At 34.6% G+C, this 17,052-nt stretch overlaps 1 protein-coding gene across 1 annotated transcript in view; it reads left to right on the forward strand.

Moving 5' to 3' along the window:
• Vps13c (vacuolar protein sorting 13 homolog C) overlaps window positions 1-17,052 on the forward strand; it is a 154,422-nt gene that overhangs the window by 37,046 nt on the left and 100,324 nt on the right. Inside the window, exons 12-23 of the mRNA XM_090358265.1 lie at window positions 219-325; window positions 1,304-1,475; window positions 2,554-2,616; window positions 6,339-6,468; window positions 7,349-7,443; window positions 9,871-10,013; window positions 10,775-10,967; window positions 11,726-11,840; window positions 12,812-12,948; window positions 13,802-13,925; window positions 15,204-15,321; window positions 16,595-16,724. Of these exons, the coding sequence (XP_090214391.1) occupies window positions 219-325; window positions 1,304-1,475; window positions 2,554-2,616; window positions 6,339-6,468; window positions 7,349-7,443; window positions 9,871-10,013; window positions 10,775-10,967; window positions 11,726-11,840; window positions 12,812-12,948; window positions 13,802-13,925; window positions 15,204-15,321; window positions 16,595-16,724 (1,527 nt within the window). The remainder of the gene's footprint in view (window positions 1-218; window positions 326-1,303; window positions 1,476-2,553; window positions 2,617-6,338; window positions 6,469-7,348; window positions 7,444-9,870; window positions 10,014-10,774; window positions 10,968-11,725; window positions 11,841-12,811; window positions 12,949-13,801; window positions 13,926-15,203; window positions 15,322-16,594; window positions 16,725-17,052) is intronic.

Genomic DNA, 17,052 nt, shown 5'->3' on the forward strand with positions numbered 1-17,052 from the left:
GAGTGTAAGTTTAAATGGCAACACTTTTATAATGAAATCTGGAATTGGTGTTACAAGTTACAATTGGTGGTGTCCTCAATTTAATGAAATAAAACATATTACTGAGTTGTCAGACATCACTGTCCAGGGAGTTTGGAGTCTTCCTAGATAGAAAAGAAATCAAATCTGCTTTAATTGATGTATGCACTATAATAAACATAAATTTGTTTCTTTTGTAGTACTTAAGTATGATTGACTTTTTGGAATCAATGGATTATATGTTTAGAAATACTCCTTATAGGAAATACAAACCTTATTTGCCACTCCATACCAACTGTCAACAGTGGTAAGTTTGAATTTTTTATTTTATGAGAATCAAATATTTTGGGATTCTTAGAGTTAAGAAACATTTAACGTCATGTAGTCCAGTCATGTTTTTTTTTCAAACAGAGTGTTTTATATATTTTGTACCCTACGTCTAGTTCTGAATTTCTAGATTCTCAGCATTCAGTACTGTGAAGATTCAATTTTTTTCTTTTCTGGTAGTAGGGCTCAAACTCAGAGCCTCATGCTTGCTTGACCTTCTTGCTCATAGCAGGGGCATGACTACCTGAGCAGTGCTGGTCTTCTAGCTTTTGTTCCCCCTTAGTTTTGTAGTCTTTGATACAAGGACTGGCTTTAAACCATGATCCTCTGATTTCAGCCTTCTGAGTAGCTAGAATTATAGGCATGAGTCACCAACAACTGTTACAAATGCATCTTTAAGTGATTTTATCATTGTGTAACTTCATAGAGTATACATACATGAAATAGGATAGCTGTGATGTTACTAGACAATATAGTCTTCTACCATTGTAGTATATGAGGGCTGTCACTTAACAAAAACTTGCTGTACAGAGTATGATGATACTGTTTTGTGCCTATGATTTTGCTTTGGTATATCCTGTTTCTAGAGGGTTTCCATATTTAGTCAGTTAAAGGAAGAGGATTTTACTGGGGACTTCCAGTACACTGGAAGGTAATAAAGGATAGCATGAGGTCTCTAAAATGTCAAATCCTTTACCTGCTTAAAAAATACTTTGTGGGGCCAAGAGTTTAGCCTAGTGGTAGAGTGCTTACTTAGCATGCACATAGATGCAGGTTCAATTCCTCGGTACCACATACATAGAAAAAAGCCAGAAATGGTGCTGTGGCTCAAGTGGTGGAGCTCTAACCTTGAGAAAGCCCAAGGACAGTGCCCCGGCCCTAAGTTCAAGGCTCAGGAATGGCCATAAAAATGCTTTGTAATCAGATAAACATTTAGAAATCTTTGTTTTTTTTTCAGGTGGAAATATGCCATTGATTCTGTTCTTGAAGTTCATATAAGAAGGTATACACAGATGTGGTCTTGGAGTAACATAAAAAAGCACAGGCAGTTACTTAAGGATTATAAAATTGCATACAAAAACAAGCTAACTCAGACTAAAGTTCCAGAAGAATTACAGAAACAAATTCAGGTATATTTTGTTTATGTTAGTGATTGTCTAATGTCTCTTTTATGCATTTAGTTTGCGTCAGTATATAATTTTAGAAAAGAATTTAATGATAATATGTATTGTTTCTCATTTCTTATTTTTGAAAAATTCCCCTTTTGGGGAATATTGAGGAAATAATGTATTGTTTGTATAGTAATTTTTATAAAATATCACTGGTTTAAATGTTAATTAATTAGATTTTATTTGTTTTGTTAGTAGTCCCACTTATATGTTATAGCAGATTTAAAAATAGTTCAGAGTAGGGGCTGGGAGTTTGGCCTTGTGGTTAAAGTGTTTGCCTAGCATGCATGAAGACCCGGGTTCAATTCCTCAGTACCACATACATAGAAAAAAGCCAGAAATGGTGCTGAGGCTCAAGTGGTAGAGCTCTAGCCTTGAGAAAGTCCAAGGACAGTGCTCAGGCCCTGAGCTCAAGCCCAGGACTGGCAAAAAAAAAAAAAATAGTTCAGAGTATTATTTTTAAAAGTTTTCACTCATTGAGAAGTCTTTTTTACTCCTTGTTAAAAGATAGAAAATATGGGACTAAAATGTGGCTTAGTGGTAGAGTGCTTGCCTAGCATATATGAAGCCCTGGGTTTAATTCCTCAGTACTACATAAAGAGAAAGAAAGAAAAAAAGAGAGAGAGAAAATAGACTCTAAATACCTCATTCAAGATATTCTTTACAAATATTCTTGTCTTTATGTGCATTTATCACTGAATTTTAATGATCTCAATTCTTTTTATATAATGTTAAATGAGGCTTTACTTTCTATAAAAAGTTATTTGTATTATGGTAAAGTTAAAAGATTACTAGCCTAGTATATATTTACTTAGTAATTTTTTAAAATATTTTTTATTGTAATTAATAAAAGGGTTACATGATATTTGCCAGATAGAAGGTACATTAATTCATATACATTGATACCCTTTCACATGTCTTGGTCCCCATTACCCTCCCCCCACCCCCCTTGGTAATTTTAACTACTGGAATGGACTAGATAAGCCTAGAAATGAGAGAACAATGATTATGTTCTTACAGCTGTATCTTTGTTTTGTAGGACTTGGAGAAGAATCTAGATGTCTTTAACATCATTTTAGCAAGGCAACAAGCTCAAGTTGAGGTAATCATTTCATTTATTGATTTCATGTTTTAAATATCATTTTCACTCTTAAACCTAAAGTAAGGTTTAATGAAAAGTTAGTGAAATTTACCTGAGAATAGAAATTAAGTTTTTATAGCTTGATTTACTCTCTGATGAAAAGTAACTGGAATACTGAAATAAAAGCCATTAATAAAAAAGGGAAATAGCCTTGAAATTTTATAACCAAAAATTGGAAAAACTTCAAAAATGAAGTTAATGGAAGTTACCCACTTGATTATAATTTAGAAGTTACTGTTAGCATTTTGGCACATAGACTTCTAGTTTTTTGTCTCATGTTTCTTATCTATTTATGCTTTTTTCTTTTTAACAGTTTTTCCTTTTTATTGTTTTCTTCTTCCTCTCATTTCTCCCTCCTTTTTTCCTCTTATTTTTTCCAAAGCCAGAATCAATCTGTTTATAATGATGAGTATCAGGACTTTGTTTATTGTTTCATGTCATTTCTATACCTTGTTGGTAATTAAAAATTTGGTAATAAAGTAATTGTGTAATCCTTTTGGGAGGTGGTTATCAGGAACAGTGCTATTTGAGGTATTAAAAAGTTGGAGAGACTCCATTTTAACCAGTTTAACCATTTTAACCCTGGTTATGGCTTTATCCCAGCTATCTTGGAAGCATAAAGAAATATTGCAGGCAGGGTGGCTCACGCATATAATCCTAGCTACTCAGGAGGCTGAGATCTGAAGATCAAGGTTCAAAGCCAGCCCGAGCACAAAAGGACCTGCGACTCCAATTAACCTCTAGAAAACTGGAAGTGGGGCTTGGCTCAAAGGTAGGACAGTAGCCTTGAGCTGAAGAGCTCAGGGACAACACCCAGGCCCAGGGATAGGGTGTTAATCTTGAGCTAAAGAGCTCAGGGACAGCGCGTAGGACAAGTTCAAGCCCATTGACCCCCACACACAGAAAAGAAATATTGCAGGCCAGGCTGGCCTGGGTAAAAAGCAAGACCCTTTGCAAAAAGAGATAAACATAAAGGGCTAGAGAAATAGCTGAAATAGGACAGTATCTACCTAACAAGTGCCAGGTCCTGAACTTAAACTCCAACATTGCCAATAAATCCTAAATAAATAAATAAAAGAATAGCTTCAATAAAATACACTATTGAAAAATCAGAATATATAGGTGAATGAAGAAGATGGAAACGTATTGTCTCACTGATTACCTCTCACACTAACAGTAACTAATGTTTATACCTTCATCATTTCATTTTATGTTTTTTTTTTTGCCAGGCCTGGGGCTTGAACTCAGTCTGGGCACTGTCCTTGGACACTTCTTGCTCAAGGCTAGTGCTTTGCCCTGTGAGCCACAGCATCACTTCTGGCTTTTTTTGTGTATGTGGTACTGAGGAATTGAATCAGGGCTTTGTGCATGCTAGGCAAGCACTCTACCACTAGGCTATGCTCCCATCCCCCATTTTATATCTTTTTATATCAATAGATTTCCATACATTATTTTTCAAGTAGTAATGGATGGAACCCAGGGACTTATGTGTGCTAGACAAGAACACTGAACTCTCTTCCCAGATCATACTCATTTGTAAATGAAATTAAAGCATATACATTCATTCATCCATTCAGTTATTAAGTGAATACTTATTGAGTTCCTGCCATTTTAGATTATGGTTAAGAATCTGATGGTCATATGGTCTAGATGCTAATTTCAGTCTTGCAATCTACTACTTGTGTGATTTGGGCCTTTCTCACTTACAAAGTGGCATTTATTTTCGTACATGCATCCTATAGTTATTGTGAGGAATGTATAATTAGTTATTAACTTATTAATTACTAAATGAAGGGTGTTTTTCCTCAGCATTACCATTTAAATTACCATATAGGAGTGAAAAAACTGCCAGAAATTCTTCAAATTAGTAAGAGAGAAACATAATAAGTATCTAAGTAAAAATAAATCACACCTGGTTTGTCATGCCTGAAATTGTAGCAATGTGGCAGCTAAGAGAGCCGGAAGATCTAGTCATCCTGTGCAAAATATCCATTAGATTTCATCTTAACCATTAAAAGTTAAGCAGAGTGGTGTGTACCTGTCGTCTCAGCTACTCGGGAAGCGTAAGTAGGACAGTCTGTTAAGTCTAGGCATGAACACAACACCCTATCTGACAAATAACTGAAGCAAAAAAGGCAGGGAAGGTTGCACAAGTTCAAACCTTGAGTTTAAAATGTAATCCTACCAAAGTAAAGAAAGCAAAATAAATGGGCAGCAATATGGAGAGTGCTTGGAATAGATAATTAAGTGATCCCTGAGGTTACAGTTCACTAGTTCTGTTGTATGTATAGAATACTATTCAGTTGCTTAAAATGTTGCTGTGTAAAGGATTGAACTAGAACTGGAAGAAAAGGATATTTACCAGACTCTGGAAAGTGGGTAAAGCATGAAGATGGTTGGAAGGTATGAGTTTCTTGTATGTCTTTTGTGTTCAAGTCTGAACACAATCTGCCGCTCATCATGTTCCTGCCTTTGAATGGAACCCTTCTTATTTTTTTGCGACTGTCTGGGGCTTGGACTTGGCTTGGGTGTGAACCCTGAGTGTTTGTGCTCAAGGCTAACTCTTGAGCATTTGAACCACTTTTCCCACTGTTTATATTTAACTATAAATGACACTCTAACAAGTGGCTTTTTCTCTCCACATTTTCTGAAGCATCCTGTTTTCATAAGAATCAGATTCTCAAGTACAGTTGTTGGAACACGGAATATGAATATTTAAAAATATGTTTGCTATTGCTGTGGCTTGTTCATATGAAATAGTTGGGGAAATGAATCATCAGAAGAAATAGATGGTTTTAATCCTCCTTAAAGTGGCTTTCATTTAATTTTGTTCAATTCTTTTAAAATTTATTTTGAATATTTTTATTATCTTTAAGTAATTGTACAAAGGAGTTGCCATTCAACAAAGCAGTTTATGAATCAGTGCATCTTGATTAATGTCAACCTTTCATCATTCTCACCCACTCCTTCCAATCTATCCCTTCCCTACTTTTCTTGACATTTTTAGGCTGTGTATTGACATTTTTGGTCACTTAACAAAGCAGTTTATGTGTACAGTGCATCTTGATTCGTTTTATCCCTTCAACATTTTCATACCCCTTAGACCTACCTCCTCTTAAAAATTTTTTCTTTGTGGTATATACAGCAAATTCTTGCTTTCATTCTCTCTCTTTCCCCTTTCATTTATCTACCCTTCTCACCCCTCTTTTCCTACCCCTCCCCCCTTTTAAATACTCATTTTCTGGCATAGCCTACACTGGTAAGTGAGGGTTTAACCTCTGTTTAATTCTTAATACTAGTTACTGTTACACTTCTTTTCTTTTTTGAAATGCTGTTTTATTGTTATTATTAAAGTGTGTACAGAGAAGTTACTGTTTCATTAGTCAGATAATGAGTACATTTCATTTTAGAAAATGTCACCCCTTCCTTGGCTTTCTCTCATTTTTCCCCTCCTGTCCTTGCCCGCTAGTTGCTTAGTTCATGCTATTAGTAGTATAGGCCTAAGGACATAAATTAATGGGAACTGCATTAACAAAGACATTGTGAGTATCATGTACAAAGGAATTGGCTTCCTTTCCATCATGATGTACTCTGATGTTCTTATTAAAAATCAATTATGGCTATACATAGAAATGAAAAGAGCATTTAGTCTTGAATCAGTTTTCCAATTTTTATCTTTTTAGGTGATTCGCTCTGGGCAAAAACTAAGGAAAAAGTCATCTGACACAGGAGAGAAGCGTGGAGGCTGGTTTAGTGGGTTTTGGGGGAAAAAAGAATCTAAGAAAAAGGATGAAGAATCATTGATTCCTGAAAGTAAGTGCTAAGCTAGGTATTGTTATATATTGATAAATAAAATACAAATTATATGTTGTCTGCTCAGTATTATAAACATAAGCAAACGTAGCAGGTTCCATACATTCCTGTGATAAAACCTTTAATTTTCTTTTTTTTTTTACATTTTTTAAATATATTTTTATTGTAATTAATAAAAGGGTTACATGATATTTGCCAGATAGAAGGTGCATTAATTCACATACATTGATACCCTTTCACATGTCTTGGTACCCATTAACCTCCCCCCACCCACCACCACCCACTCCCCATATTGGTTTTCCCCCCTTCCCTATCAAGTTTCAGATAACCAAATACAAATAAATTCAATATATCAGATAACAAAGTGAGATACTGTAACAATATGAGATACCCAAGGGACAGCAAAGGAGATGAGGGATAACATAGTACATTAAGGATAGCAATCATTCATTATATGGCTTTTGTTTCAATATCCTGGCGGTCCTTTCAATTAGCTTCATACAATATGGCCTTATGTATCAAGGTAAAACCTTTAATTTTCTTAAGGAAAATTATTTGTTTGAAATTGAAAATGTTAAAATTTAGACGTCTCACATATAACATTATTATTCACTTTTATGTGAATAATCATAGTTAAGTTTTGAAATTCATAGAGAGTTTAAAAATGCTTGTATGAGAACTAATCGCCTTGGTATTGTTTCTTTACCTTTTCAAAACATAAATGATAGAAGTACAAATGCTTGTTTTTACATCTATGTCACAGGACATTACCTGGCATATTTTTGCATTAGTATTTCTGCCGGTTTGGTTTGACTTAAAAATAATTGTATCTGTAAAACTGAAGCAATGATTTCCTTAAGTCCTTTTTTTTCCTCCATAGCTATTGATGACCTCATGACTTCAGAGGAAAAAGATAAACTCTTCACTGCTATTGGTTACAGTGAGAGCAGCTACAACTTAACTCTACCCAAGCAGGTATTTCTTTGGGTGACTTCCTCCTATTCATTTCACTATATTTTCTTGAATGAACTTAAAACAAGTTACTGATATTTTAAGTAACTAATGAAGATACTGTTTTAGTTTTTGATTTACCATTTAATTTTTAAATGCTGCTAGTCAGGACTTAGCAATTACAATTCCCTCTTCAACTTAGTTGCTTTGGGGAATAGATGTATAACCTAAAAATACTTATTATATATTAAATTGTGTATTTTAAAGGTTTTATTGTCCAATTTAAATACTAGATAAAGTGAATGTTTATGGATTACTTGAAAAGGGAATAGGTATGTAGTTTTTCAAGATTTAAAATAAAAATATCACCACCGTCATAGAAGTCGCTATACTGTTTCTCAAAGTGGACTGTTACCCTGATTTCTATGGTAATCATTTAAACAATGTAACTTTATTTTTCCAAGTCATTTGTCCTTTTATAAATAGATTTCTGAAATGTATATTCTTTTGTGCTTGGCCTGGTGGTTATGAAATCTGCATCTATTGCTGCATGTAATATATTTTTCACTGCTTTGTGGGATTACATCATCTGAAAATACTAGAACTTATTTGTGCTCTTGTTGATAAATATTGGGGTTTGATTTTATTCTTTGATTATTATATACAATACTGTTGTGAACTTCCATTATTTTAGTGTTCATAGAAATTTTGCTGGCCAGGAGTTTGGCCTAGTGGTAGAATACTTGGCTAGCATGCATGAAGACCTGGGTTCTATTCCTCAGTACTACATGCATAGAAAAAGCCGGAAGTGGTGCTATGACTCAAGTGGTAGAGCTCTAGCCTTGAGAAAGCCCAAGGACAGTGTTCAAGCCATGAGTTCAAACTCCAGGACTGGCACAAAAAAAGTCAGTTTGCTGTACAATAATTATTTGTATCCAGAATTGCTAGCTCTTAGGATATGAACATACTAATTTTGAATTATGGCTATATTTAATGTTGTACTCTACTAGTTTTCCAGAGTGATAAAATATTTCCATTAGTAGTATTTGGGGTTTCTCTTTATTGTACATTATCACTAATAACTTGGAATTACTACTGCTTTTGTTTTTGAGATAGGGTCTTGCTATGTAGCTCAGGCTGGCTTAGAATTTAATATGTAGCCTCATTTGGCCTCAAACTTATAGTTTCTTCTGAGTGTTGGGATTATAGTCATATGCTTCCACATCTAATACATACATACATATATATGTATATATACATATGTATACAGACATATGTGTACATATGTATATACATATGTATGTATATACATATATATATTTTTTTTCTTGTTACTGGGGTTTGAGCTCAGGGCCTCTCATTTTTTTCAGGCACTCTACCATTTGAGCCATGACTCCACCCAGTATTTATAGGAGGAGGACTATGTTCCAGGGCAGGAAATATGAGACCTTCCCTGAAAAAAATGAAAGCAAAAGTGCTCTGGGTTGCTCCCTCTGAAGTTTCCATTTACTTCTAGTAGAAATACATCTATAAATTCCTTCTACCTGATGGTTCCTTGTCCTACTTCCAATCTGGAGTTAGAAGTTGAGGGGTCAGGACTGGGAATGTGGTTTAGTGGTAGAGTGCTTACCTACCATGCATGAAGTCCTGGGTTTGATTTTGTTGGTACCACATAAACAGAAAAAAGCTGGAAATGGTGCTGTGGCTCAAGTGATAAGAGTGCTATCCTTGAGCAAAAGCAGCTCAGGTAAGCCAGTCACAGTGGCTCACACCTGTAATCCTAGCTACTAAGGAGGCTGGGATCTGAGGATTGTGATTCAAAGCCAGCCTGGGCACTAAAGTCCTTGAGACTCTTAATTAACCACTAGTAAACCGGAAGTGGCACTATGGCTCAATGAAGAGGTTGGTAGCCTTGAGCTGAAGAGCTCAGGGACAGCACTCAGGCCCAGAGTTCAAGCCCCACGACCGAAAAAAAAAATAATAAAAATAAATAAATAAAAAAGAAGCTCAGGTACAGTGCCCAGACCCTGATTTCAAGCCCTAGGACTGGCAAAAAGTTAAAAAAAAAGAAATTTTGGGGTCAGAATGTATGTCTTTGTGTGGGGGTGTCATGCTAACTCTCTACAGTCTTCAGATAGAGACATTCTTTATAGCTTCCCTCAATCAGAGAACTGATCAGAAACACATAGTTTGCTTTAGTGAAAACTGCTTAATTAAACCTCTCTCTGATATAAAATGTGTTACCTTTAAAACTGAAGGCAATTAAAAGTTTGATCTTTTGTAAATGTCCTATTTAAGTTGACAATTTCATCAGTGTTTTGGCTGTTACGTTTAGGGTGAGCAAAGGAATGTGGAATCTGCCATGCTCAATTGGATCTTTTTATAATTCATCGTACCTAATTAACTATTAATGTCTCTAAACTTCAGCAATTTTCATTTCTTTCTTTTTAGTATGTTGCCCATATAATAACCCTGAAGTTAGTAAGTACTTCTGTCATAATCAGGGAAAACAAAACTGTTCCAGAAATATTAAAAATCCAGATAATTGGCCTAGGTACTCAAGTGTCTCAGCGACCAGGAGCTCAAGCCATGAAGTAAGTTTTAAAGCATTATTTCATTTTTATTTGCAATTATAATTTTAGGCTAATAATACAAAACAACTGACTAATAATAGTTCTTTAATTTTTTTGTGCATGCCTAGCTAGCCTTTTTATATTTTCTTATTGTGTATTTGTTCTATCCCTTTCTTCACTACAGTTTTTGGCTAGTATTTTATTTATAGCCTCCACACTGTGAAAGTATGTGTGCATACTGTGCAAGGTTTTGTTTCCAAAGAGTTTGTGTTGTAATTGATAATAGTAGATTTGCAGAAAGTTAATCATTTTTCAACTAACTTCTTGAACAAAATGGGAATGGTTTTGTTGGTACTGCACAGACTCAGTTGTGTGAGAATGTAGCCAAGGCAGGAGGAAGCTTAAACTGAGTAGAAAGCACTGTTTCTGGCAGGCGAAGCAGTGCTGAGAGGTAGAAGGTGTTGAGAGTGGCATAGAAACAGGAGATGTATAATCTGTGCCACATGAGCTTTATTCACACAGCAGTGATCAGAACTTCTATAATCTTCTCGGCAGGGCTAAAGTATGTTTTGCTAGTGGATGGCTAGGAGTTAATAACAACAACAGTAATAACAGCAGCAATAAAACCAGATTATGTGGGTAAATAAATGCCACCATAAGGAAGATGAGTTTTAACTCTGGGTAATGAGCATCCATCTAGCTTTCAGTGGAGTTTTTAAAGGGAAGTTTGTAGTTTAACTTATTATATTACAATTTGATTGTTTTTCTTCATTGGATTGTAGGGTAGAAGCAAAACTAGAACACTGGTATATAACAGGTCTGAGACAACAAGATATTGTACCATCCCTTGTAGCTTCAATTGGTGACACTGCCTCATCCTTGCTTAAAATTGAGTTTGAAACCAATCCAGAGAATAGTCCTGCAGACCAGACTCTAATGGTTCAGTCTCAGCCTGTGGAGGTCATCTACGATGCTGTAAGTAGAAGGAGAAAGTGACTTTTAAAGCCACCTATCTTCTCTTGTATGGTTTTCCTTTTCCTCATTTATCTTTAACATAAGCTAAAAGATGATTTTCCTTACAAGTTTTTCTTATTTAAAAAGGAGGACCCAGGGCTGGGAGTGTAGCCTAGTGGTGGAGTGTTCTCCTAGCATGCATGAAGCCCTGGGTTCGATTCCTTGGTACCACATACACAGAAGAAGCTGGAAGTGGCACTGTGGCTCAAGTGGTAGAACATTAGCCTTGAGCAAAATGTGTCCAAAGACAGTGCTCAGGCCCCGAGTTCAAGGCCCAGGGGCTGGGGAAAAGAAAAAAAAAGCAGGACCCAGTTAGCAATTACTTTCTTTTTTAATGTACACTAAGAGATATTCTGTTATTAGGGTGTCTCTATAAACATTTATAAGAGTTATATACTAAAAAGAAATCCATGTTTAGTATATTGCCTCTTCCTAAGTAGCTCTACTACTAGGCCATGCTTCTGGCTAAAATCAGAAGTTTTAACTGATGATGTCTGATGTCTGATGCTGTTTCAACATGTACCATAAAATGTACTTGCCTCAGTAATGACATGTATCCTTTTGCTTCCTTTCCAGAGTTCTCACACTCAGAGACAGTGAAACAAAATATCTTAGATTTCTCAGTTCTAAGTCAAACCTATTTAGAATATGAAACCTTGTATTTTGTAATATAGATAGAATTATGTATATGTTTTTATATTTTAAAATTCTTTTTATAGAAAACCATCAATGCAGTGGTTGAATTCTTTCAGTCAAATAAGGGGTTAGATCTGGAGCAAATAACATCAGCTACATTGATGAAGCTGGAAGAAATTAAGGAGAGAACAGCTACAGGTAAAGGATTTGAGAGCATATATAAGCATCAACTAAACTTGAAACATGTTATCTAGTTTAATGCAAACATTGTATTTAAAGCAATGTAGATTCTGACTTTATTTTTCTCTCTGTTTTAAACTTGGGCTATACCTTTAGTGGACCTGGCTTACATAAAATGGAATATCCTTGCTAGACTGAATGACAAAGAGAATGCATGTAATTCTGTGTTTCATTCATGTGCCCTGAATGAGCTTGAATGAACCTGACTGAGGTGGAACACATCCCTCTACCTAGTTGTTTAGAAGTTGGGGTACTGTGTATGGCCCTAGTTTAAAGATGTGTATTTTTGTGTAATGTAACCTCTGAACTCAAGTCAACTGGTTTTTCTTTTTTTTGATCTAGTTGCTTAACAAGTGAAATAATTCTGTCCCTAAACAAAATATTTTTCTGCATTATGCTATAATTGCATTGTTTTTCATGGATTCTATGCAGTTTCCATTTCATGGAAATTAAGAATGCTGAATTAAGAATTTAATTTATGATATGAGATGACATTCTTTTATATTTTTCAAATAAAATTCTTAAAAAGTCTTTATTTATAAACTGGGCACTGGTGGCTCATGACTATAGTCCTGGATACTCCAGGAGACTGAAGTCTCAGGATTATTATTTGAAGCCAGCTTAGGCAGGAGAGTCTGTAAGACTTAGCTCCAATTAACCACCAAAAAAACAAAAGTGGAGATGTGGCTCAGTGGTAGAGTTCTAGCTTTGAATAAAAAAGCTAAGAGAGCATCCAGGCCCTGAGTTCAAACCCCAGTACTGGTGTTCACATACAAAATAAATAATACAAAAGAAAAATTTGTTAATATATGAAGAAATATTTCATTATGACCATCTAACCAACCTCCCTCCCTCCCTCCCTTCCTCCCTCCCTCTCCCTCTCTCTCCTTCTTCTCCCTCTCCCTGTTTCTTTTTTTTGCCTCCTGTAGGGCTCACACACATTATTGAAACTCGAAAAGTCCTTGATTTAAGGATAAACCTAAAACCTTCTTATCTGATAATTCCACAGACAGGTTTTCACCATGAAAAATCAGATCTTCTTATTTTAGATTTTGGTACATTTGAGGTAAGTGTCTGTGCATTTTTGCATACCCATCTTTAATCAGTTTGGTAGCTGGGTAGCTGTTTACTTTTTCCTTCATAATTAAGGAAAATACCCAGATTTATATTCAAGACTAGCTTAGTGTATTTCTTATATGTTTTATGGCTATTAGCATAAACAAAAATACCCTAGAATTTTTTGTCGTGGTATGTGATTTGACAGTGATTACTTCTATCTTTTCCTAGTTGGAGAGAAGCATAGTTTACAGTTTAATTACACAGTTTCCTTTGGTGCTTAAAATTTTTGACAATAGAAAACTATATACATATGAATGCATACACACACATATATACATGGTTTATCGTTAGTGTCTAGAGGAAGAGAACTCTTAGGCTTTGAATTTTGAGTTTCATGGAATTCAAACCTTGGTAAAAGGTAAAAATTTCCAAAAAATGATTCTGGATTTCATTGTGAAATAGGTAAAAGAAGTGAAATCAGAACCAGATTCCAAAGGTCTATTTACATTCACAGTGTAGTGGGGAGAGGATCTAAACTCTGTTATTCATGAAGAAGGGTACAAAGTTGGAAGTAGGAGACTTGAGCTATAAGTGTTTATGCCTGCTGAGGGTTAGGAAGAGGAAATGTTGCATTTCTAGACAAATTGAGGCAGATAGCTCGTTAATCAATGAAAATGTGTTCAGTACCTCTTCCTCTAATTTAATACAACTGAGTACTGTATTAGGAATACAAATTAAGCACAATGTGTATTCATAAGTAATATTTTTCTCACTTGAGTTGGGTTTTCAGAAAAGGCAACTTAAGTATATTTATATTAGTGCTTCTCTCTTATGAAACAATTTTTTCCCCTCTATTTTAGCTCAACAGTAAAGATCAGGGTTTACAGAAGTCTACTAACTCATCTCTGGAAGAAATAATGGATAAAGCATATGATAAGTTTGATGTAGAAATAAAGAGTGTGCAGCTACTTTTTGCAAGAGCAGGTAAACCACCAGTTACTTTCCAGATGTTCAGCTTAGACTGAGTAGTGTTGATAATATATATGTATATATTTGTGTATGTGTATTGACCCTGATAACTGTTTTACTTACATATCTTGCTGGTCACTTGATAAAAACCAAATAGAAGTTTTTCAAATAATTGTCATAGTTACAGAGAAAAGGAAATTTGACTAGTCATCATAAGGTATCTTAACACCATTTGAACTTAAGCCCTTTTATGGCATATTTCTTTGTGACTATGAAACTGTTGAGAACACAAAACAGAAGTTGCAGTTAGTTCAGATTCATGAGTCTTAATGATTTTGGAATATATCAGTGTGATGACTTTCTGTCTTTATTACTATTATTTTTAAACCTAGTTTTCTTTCTTTTCTTGTGTAGATGCCTGAGAAAAGAGATCTGTAAAATAGTACAGATTGGGCTTTCCTAATCCAAAGGGCCTAAACCTGAAATTTGCCAAAATTCATAGCTTTTTTGAATATTAATATATTGCTACACTTTTTCAACATCTGATCTCATATGACAGGTTATTGTCAAAATTAGATGTACTTCATAGAATTACTTTCAGGCTGGCCACTGGTAGGCTTTTGCACCTGTAATCCTAGCTACTCATGAGGCTGAGATCTGAGGATTGTGGTTCAAAGCCAGCTCAGGCAGGAAAGTTGGAGAAAGTCTTAGCTTCAATAAACTACTCAGTAAAAGCCAAAATTGGTGCTGTGGCTCAAGTAGTACTACACTAACCTTGAGCAAAAGAAGCTCACAGGCAGCACTCAGGCCCTGATTTCAAGCCCTAGCATTGGTGCAACAACAAAAAAATTACTTTCAAGATAGATATATAAACTGTATATAAAAAGAATATGAATTTTGTGTTCTGACTTCAGTCTTATCCCCAACATATCTCATATATATCTGAATGTTCTTAAATCCAAAATATAAGACAGGCAGCTCTGGTCTTAATACATTTTGAAGAAATGATATTCTACTTGAGGGTACACTTAAAATTTAAAGATAATTTATTTTCTAAAAGCTTTGGTGCATTTACTATTTACATGCATGCATATATATATATGTATATATATATATATATGGTTCCTTTTACTTCTTTAGTTTCTAGAAGCAGTACTTACTAACTACCCTTGACTATATATATATATATATATATATATATATCTGAATATAACTTTTCTAGTAACATTGAGTATCCTTTCATAGAATGGCAATTTTTTAAAAGTTACTCAATATTCAAATTTCTTTTTGAAGAGGAAAACTGGAGAAAGTGCCGATTTCAGCATCTATCAACTATGCATATATTGCAACCCATGGATATTCATGTTGAGTTGGCCAAGGCAATGGTAGAAAAAGACATTAGAATGGCCAGGTAATGTATGCATTTCTTTTCCATTAGAAATCAAAAGGTAAAAGTTTGCATCTGTTACTGAATTTTAATGTCATTATTGTAGATAGTTGTGAAGAAAAGATTATGCTAAATTTTAGCAATTTTTAGACCATACATATTAAAAGGGGAGCTGTTTAGTGTATTGGAGCGGGGAATGAGCGGAAAAAGAAAGGGAAGTCTGTTCAGATTATTTATTTTAAATGATTTTTTGTGTTTCAATTATATATAAGTATTATATATATAAACCGAAATTCTATGCTTCCATCAGAAAGAATGATATTATCCCATTTGTAAGGAAATGCAAAGACTTAGAAAAAAGTGATATTAAACTAAGTATGCCAGAAGAAAACACAGATTGCATAGGTTCCCTCATTTGTGGTAATGAGAATATCCCTACAAATGTACAAGTGAACACATTGGATGGTGAAAGACAAAAAAAAATACACTGAAGCATGATAAATTATACAGGTCTCTAGACAGTCACACAGACCAAAGGAGGATATTTTTCCTCTATTTTGTTTTGATTTTTTTGTTCCTGATTTTCATTCTGAAGTCTATTTTTATTTTCTTATACATATTTTACATATTTCCTCCCTTTCCCTCCTTTTATTTTCCCTCCCTTCCTTTCCCTTTTTTGGAGGGGGTGATAAGGGGGCTGGTACTAGGGCCAGGATGCTCTCTAGCTTTCTTGATTGAGGATGGTATTCTACCACTTGAGCCACAGCTCCACTTCTAGCTTCTTGCTTGTTAATTGGAGGTAAAAGTCTTTTTGGACATGCTTGCCTTAGCTAATTCTGAGTATCTAGGGTTACAGATGTGAGTATCTGGCACTTGGTTAATTTCTTAAGGTAGAAGCTGAGTATATTAGAGAACTTTCTTTTTTTTTTTATTAACACAGACATTTAGTAATATAAATTTTCTTCTAAATGTTGTTCTGCTAAGCCCCAGTAACTCATCTAGTAATTTTACATCTGTTCACTTGAACTGTTCATACTGTCTGGAAGGGTTTTCACAAAAATGAGTTAAGAAGGTTTAACAGTTTAAGCAGCATACCTTTAAATTATCTGGCTACATGGCTTATGTAGAACTTCTCTTTCCTTGACAGTATTGTCTCAGTGTGGCATGGATCTAACTAGATTAAAGTCTGTCTAATGAAACCATTGCCTTACAATGTAATCTTTTACTCAGACCTCTTCCTCCCTCTAGAATACCAGGAAGCTTCACTTGAAACCTCATAGTCATATTGTATTTTTAGATTTAAAGTATCAGGAGGACTTCCTTTGATGCATGTGAGAATTTCTGATCAGAAGATGAAAGATGTGCTGTGTTTGATTAACAGTATACCTTTGCCACAGAAATCATCTGCCCTCACTCCAGAGAGACAGGTAAATAAATATAATGCCAAATTTCCCTCCTGTTCAGAAAGCTACAGTTTTAGAGTAGAGTTGGAAAATTTTTTTATAGGCAAGCTTTATAACCAAAAGGACCAAAAATGAAAGGAAGTTGCTTTTAAATTTGTAAACTGTACTTTATGTAAAAGTAGAAATACAAATCTTTAAGAGTAAAATTCCAAAATAGTTCTAGATCATTTTAATTTTGAATATCATAATTTTTATATCATAAATTTGGTTTCCATTTTAAATGAAATTTGAGAGGGTTACTTATGGTAATAATGTTTTTCATGGTATTGCCTGTGATAAATGGTTTTGTATT

This window comes from Megascapheus bottae, chromosome 25, assembly GCF_031878675.1.
Source record: "Megascapheus bottae isolate mThoBot1 chromosome 25, mThoBot2.hap1, whole genome shotgun sequence".
NCBI lineage: Eukaryota > Metazoa > Chordata > Mammalia > Rodentia > Geomyidae > Megascapheus > Megascapheus bottae.